The 5500-nt window shown below is 49.8% G+C and overlaps 1 protein-coding gene across 1 annotated transcript; it reads left to right on the top strand.

Moving 5' to 3' along the window:
- The first annotated feature begins 1866 nt into the window (after positions 1–1866).
- LOC121169129 (melanoma-associated antigen 8-like) lies at positions 1867–2841 on the top strand. The gene has a single exon (XM_040999585.1). The coding sequence runs from the start codon at positions 1867–1869 to the stop codon at positions 2839–2841; it is 975 nt and encodes a 324-aa protein (XP_040855519.1).
- The last annotated feature ends 2659 nt before the right edge of the window (positions 2842–5500 follow it).

Genomic DNA, 5500 nt, shown 5'->3' with positions numbered 1-5500 from the left:
GAATTCGCAGCCAGTGTTGCACAGAGTTTCAGGGTTTCAGAGAAGCAGAGTCATGATGTGAGGAGCTGCTCTCAGGTCAGCAGAGGGAAGAGCCCAAGGGCCCTGCAGAGGCCTGGGCAGATTTTTCTCACCCACATAGTGGACCCTAACCTAGTCCAGCCCTGGCAGGAACAGACCCCAGTGTGGGGAGAGATCTGAGACCTATTGTTTTCTTCCTCTACAAGAAGTAGCTACAGTTACAAAATAGAAAAGTGGCTGGGGGCCCCGAGGCTCAGTATGGAGAAACCCAAGAAAAGGGAAAGAAGGTCCCTTGAAATCTTATGTTTCTTTGGAAACCTCATGCAGGGTGTCCAGGGCTCACTAGCCTCCAGAAGTCGGGTGCCTTGGTTGGAAGAGAGGCTATTGGCCATCACCAGGATTCGCATTCACTCAGGAGAGGGAGGACTCTGAGGATCTAACAGAAACCAAGGTATGGGCAACTGGGGATAACTCGGAGAGCTCTAGGCTGAAAAACAAAAGGGGTTTGATGGCATGTAATGGACTCCTGTTCTCCTGCTGGCTCAGGCAGTGGTTAGCATAAGAAGGACCTTAAATAGGATGCACACTTCTTCCAGGGTCAGGCATGTGGGGAGTTCTTTATGAGCAGAGTTCCCATTGTTAAGGGAAAGTTCAGCTTGATTCAGGCATGGGGGGTGGGGGAGTTCTTTAGCAGTAGAGTTCTCGTTGTTAAGATGGTAGCTAGTTTAATTCAGACATGGTGGGGTGAGCAGGACAGGTCCTAACAGGTGCCCAGATGAATGAGGCACAAGAGAAGTGATGTAGCCCCGCGTGGATAAAAGATAGAAATTGACTGGTGTCTCCAGAGACCCCACACAGTGACAGCACATGGGTGGGAATGTCACGTCCATCTGCATGCACACAGGGAAGTGAGGAGCTTGCTCAGAGGGCATGATATCACCACAAGGAAACCATCTATTGGTCTTGTGACATACCCAGTGTCATCTAGAGGCTCAGGTGCCAATATTGAGGGTTCTCCAAGTGAAGACAGAGATGAGGCTCATGGGAACAGAATCAGCCTTACTACTTTGTCAGCCAAGATTAGGTTTCAGTAGGAGCATCTGCCTTGTACCACCTGTTTACACTGCACCAGTTGGTTACATTGTACCAGTTGTTTCTGTTGAGCCTGCTCAGGCATGCTCAGATGGAAGGCCCACACGGAGTTTGTTCCCTCGGAGCTGAGATACATTGTCTCTTGGTGGAGACACTCTGAGGATCTCAACAACAGGTGCCAAGCAAATAGGAATTCTGAACACCAGCAGAGTGGAGGCAGCACAGGTTCAGGTGTACCCCCTGTGAGAAATCACATTCCCAGGAAGTTGCTTCAAGTCTGCAGCCTGAAATGCCCCACACTTCATCTTGCAGGAGCTCCATCATCTGGTGAAATCTTGGTCTGAGGCAGTCTTCAGGTCACAGAGAAGAAAGGGCGAGGCAGCTCCAAGAGTCAAGATGAGGTGCAACCCTTGGAAACGGACCCACGAACAAGGTGACCCCATAGCACCCAGCCTTCTCCCCCAACCCTCCCTGTTGTCCTTATGGGAAACTTGGGCTCTACTGTTGGGGTGGTCGGCCACAGCCTTGGGAAGACACGGGGCTCCCTACTTCCTTCCACTTCTCAGGGCACAATCCAACCAGCCACGTGGCATCCTTACATGCCCTGCTATACTACACCAAGAGAAAGCCTGAAAGTGGCCTTCATCTCTGCCATCAAGACTGTGGTACTCAGCTCAGTCACTCATACCCCCTCTTCTTTTTCCAGGTGTGTCATCCACACCACGCAGCCGTGTGCCATCTGAACCCAGGACAAGCATGGTTCTTCGGTCTCATAAGTGTCGGCTCTGCAAGCTTGTGGGAGACCTTGGAGAAGAGGCACCAGAAGGGGGCTTCAAGACAGCTCTGCTCAGTGTGAGACAGGGGGATGCTGCCTCTTCCTCCTCTCCTCTGGCTTTGCCCACCCAAAGGGAGGTGTCTGCTGCTGGGCCATCCAGTGGTGCTCAGGTCCTTCCAAGTACTGGCTCTGTCACTCACCGTAGGTACACTGCAGGGAGTCAATCCCATGGTAGTGCAGAGGCCTCTCAGGATGAAGCAAGCCCTGAGGCCCTACTCGAGCAAGCACTAGATGTGAAAAGGTGTGAGTTGATGCAGTTCCTCCTCCGTAAATATCGGATGAAGGAGCTGTTCACCAGGGCCGAAATGCTGTCTTATGTCATCAGAGAGTACAAAGGGCATTTCCATGAGATCTTCAGTAAGGTGTTGAATTGCCTACAGGTGGCCCTTGGCATTGATTTGAGGGTAGTAGACCCCAATCAGCACTGCTATATGCTTGAAACAGCCCTGGGCCTCACCTATGATGGGATGCAGGATCATCATCAGAGCATGCCCAAGACGAGCTTCCTGATAATGGTCCTGGGCCTGATCTTCTCGAAAGGCAACTGTGCCCCTGAGGAGGAGTTGTGGGAATCTCTGAGTGTGATGGAAGTGTATGATGGTAGAGAGCACCACCTCTACGGGGAGCCCCGGAAGCTCCTCACGGAGGAGTGGGTGCGGGAAGGGTATATTGAGTACCGGCAGGTGCCCCACAGTGATCCTGCTCGCTACGAGTTCCTGTGGGGTCCCAGGGCCCATGCTGAAACCACCAAGATGAGAGTCCTGAAGCATTTGGCCAAGTTCAATCAGGTGAATCCCAGATCCTTCTCATCTCTGTATGACGAGGCTTTGAGAGATGAGAATGAGAGGGCCCAGGCAGGAGAGGCCTCTCAGGCCAGTGGGGATGCCAGGGCCTGAGCTAGGCTCAGTTCCAGCAGCTTCTCCCACCCCTTTGAATTCCATGTCTATTGTTTAAAGAGACCCATCCACCTTCTGAGTGGTGCAAGGGCAGGGTGGGTTGGAGGACACACACTGTGCCCCAGTCATGTCATGGTGTTTCATCTGATGGATGTGAAAGGTGATCTCTGTGTTTTTCAAATGTTGTTCCTGAGAATCCCATTTCAAATGGTTTCCACGCACGGAGGCCTGTGACATAACTATATTTAGTTATATATAGTTATAGTTATATTGCTCTTACCTACTTCAAGTATCCAGAATTTTGCAAGTTACCAGCAAATCGGGAAACACATTTTGTGTTGATATAGGGAGCAAGAAATGTTAGGAGTGGAAGAGCTCTTTTTTTTTTTTTGAAAATGAAATTTATTAATGTTAATATAGAAAATAAAGTCAAGAAGTTAAATGTCTACTGTTTTCTTGTTCTGATGCTGCCTGCTAATTAGAAATTGTGCGTGTACTCAAAGATTTGAGGGATCAAGTGAACGTAGATAGGTGCTGAAACCTAAACAATGTATTTGGCTATATGATAATAATGGGAAAGTTTCAAATTGTGCACATGCACTGCACATGTGCTCTGTAGAAGGTAGTGGAGCTTCTGGGACAGCCACACACCCTACCAGAAAAGGGTGCATTCCAGCAGCAGGAATCATAGGTAGAAGATGGTGAGCTGTTGTGAGGCCCACAGGAGCATGGAAGGAGAGCAGAGCAGGTGGGCCACCAGAGGAGGGCAGCCAGCTTTAAAGCCCCAGATGGACACAGCGAGGGATTTGTCCAATTGAGCTTCCTTCTGTGGGAACTCACTGTGGTGGAGCTGGGTGGGGCAGGTGAACGGGCCTCAGGGAGTGCAGGTTTGCTTTAAACAAAGCTGGCAACTCAACACTTCCGTGTGCCCTTGCTTCTGCAGCTTGGGGAATGCAGAGGACTATACCTCTGCGGCAGGTGTGGGATGTGACTTGGATGCTTGTACCAGTGAAGTGGAACACAGAGCCAGAGCCCAGTGCTCGATGGCCCTTAAGCACAGGGCTCTCCTGAGCAATCTCCCAGGCAGTGAGGCCACGAGACCATGGTCAGGATTATTCTGCCAGGCTACAAATGCTGATGCTAACCCTGTTAGAAAAGCACCGTAGAGAGCTCATCTCCACTATCATTTGCCAATGTTAAGCCCTAACTATGAGTTATTCTGGTGGACCATCAGTTGGGAGGGTGTGGTGGAGCTGATCCCTGACTCCAAATCTAGCAGCTGTAAGTTCTACGACAACGCTCCTGCACATGCAGAGACTGCAGGATGTCCTCTAGGAGGAATCTTGACCATGTTCAATTCACGAGGATTCCCTCTTTGGCTGATGATTCCACACACATTCAGCAGCATATTCTCTGATACACTCTCGACAACGGAAGAGCAGCAACAATATTTGAGAGTGGCCAGGCCTGGGTTCCATGGTACTGCAGTAACAGGCATGACTGTCATGCAAGCCCATGCACTGCTCAGGCAATCTGCTCAGTGCTTTAGGTACAGAGGAACCCTCCACACAGCAACCACCCAAAACAGAACTGACTCACCACAGATGGGATGACCCCAGGGCCTGGCAATAGCTGAGGACCCCAGGCTAGGAAGTGATTGCACTTCCACATTATACCAGATTCTTGAATTATTTGGGCCTGTATTCTTCAACCCCTGCTCATCCCAAGGCTGACTATTTCACTTCTCCCATAAACATTGCACAGCATGTCTGACAGAAAAAGGAAAACATATCCTGGAGGACACCAGCATACTCCAGTGTACCCCTAAAGGCTGGCTGTGAGACAAGGGCTGTTTGGGGATCACTTGCAGTTGATTCTGTGAGAGCTTGCTTTACAAAGATGCAGACATTTTGTTTCTCTCTCTTTTTCTCTTTTTCAATCTCTCCTCACTCTTTCTCTCTTTGTGGAGATTACACAAGGACCTGAACCAATGGGTTCTGATTTTCCTAGTTTCCATGTTTATTTCATTGAAAGCATTATAGAAGAGTGAGGGAGAGATGGCAGCTGGCTGCTCTGCTCACCACAAACCCTGCCAATGGACACAATGGACAGGGCCACGGGAAGGCCAAAAATAGAGCCAGCAGCTTCATCCTGGTCTCCCCTGTAGGTGTCGAGGTTCCTATATTTGGAACATCTTCTGTTCTTTCCCCAGGCACACGATTAGGGCGCTGGAATGGAAGTGTTTAGCAATTAGGACACAGATATGTTCCAATATTTGATGTCAGCATTGCAGGATGCAGTTTCATTCATTACAGAGCAACACGAGCCCCAAAGTTTGGATATTTCTGTGTACACCCAATGTTTTCTTGTAGTGCACAAATTTATCTTCCTCTTATGTCGTATCAAGTGCCTCCATCCAACCTGGGAACATGAGCAGCTGCACTGTCCTCTGCTGCCTGTCTATGTGGAGGTTGTGGATTCACCTGTCCTCTCTGTGGCATGAGCCCCACAGCAGCCAGCACAAGTCCCTCATCTCTGAGAGCTCACACCCTGTCCTTTCTCAGAGAAACAACCCTGACACGGGAAGGTTCCATTTGGTCTATGATCTCAGACACTACGTCAAAGACTTCTGGAAAAGATCCAAGAAGCAAAGGTAATT

Source organism: Ochotona curzoniae, unplaced genomic scaffold (genome assembly GCF_017591425.1).
Source record: "Ochotona curzoniae isolate NIBS_2020 unplaced genomic scaffold, NIBS_Ocur_1.0 scaffold_1852, whole genome shotgun sequence".
Lineage (NCBI taxonomy): Eukaryota > Metazoa > Chordata > Mammalia > Lagomorpha > Ochotonidae > Ochotona > Ochotona curzoniae.
Note: the sequence above shows the minus strand (reverse complement) of the source record. Positions and strands in the feature narration are given on the sequence as shown.

What these genes read in the sequence shown, in the direction of transcription:
- LOC121169129 (XM_040999585.1), top strand. Translation starts at nt 1,867, where the DNA reads ATGGTTCTTCGGTCTCATAAGTGTCGGCTCTGCAAGCTTGTGGGAGAC.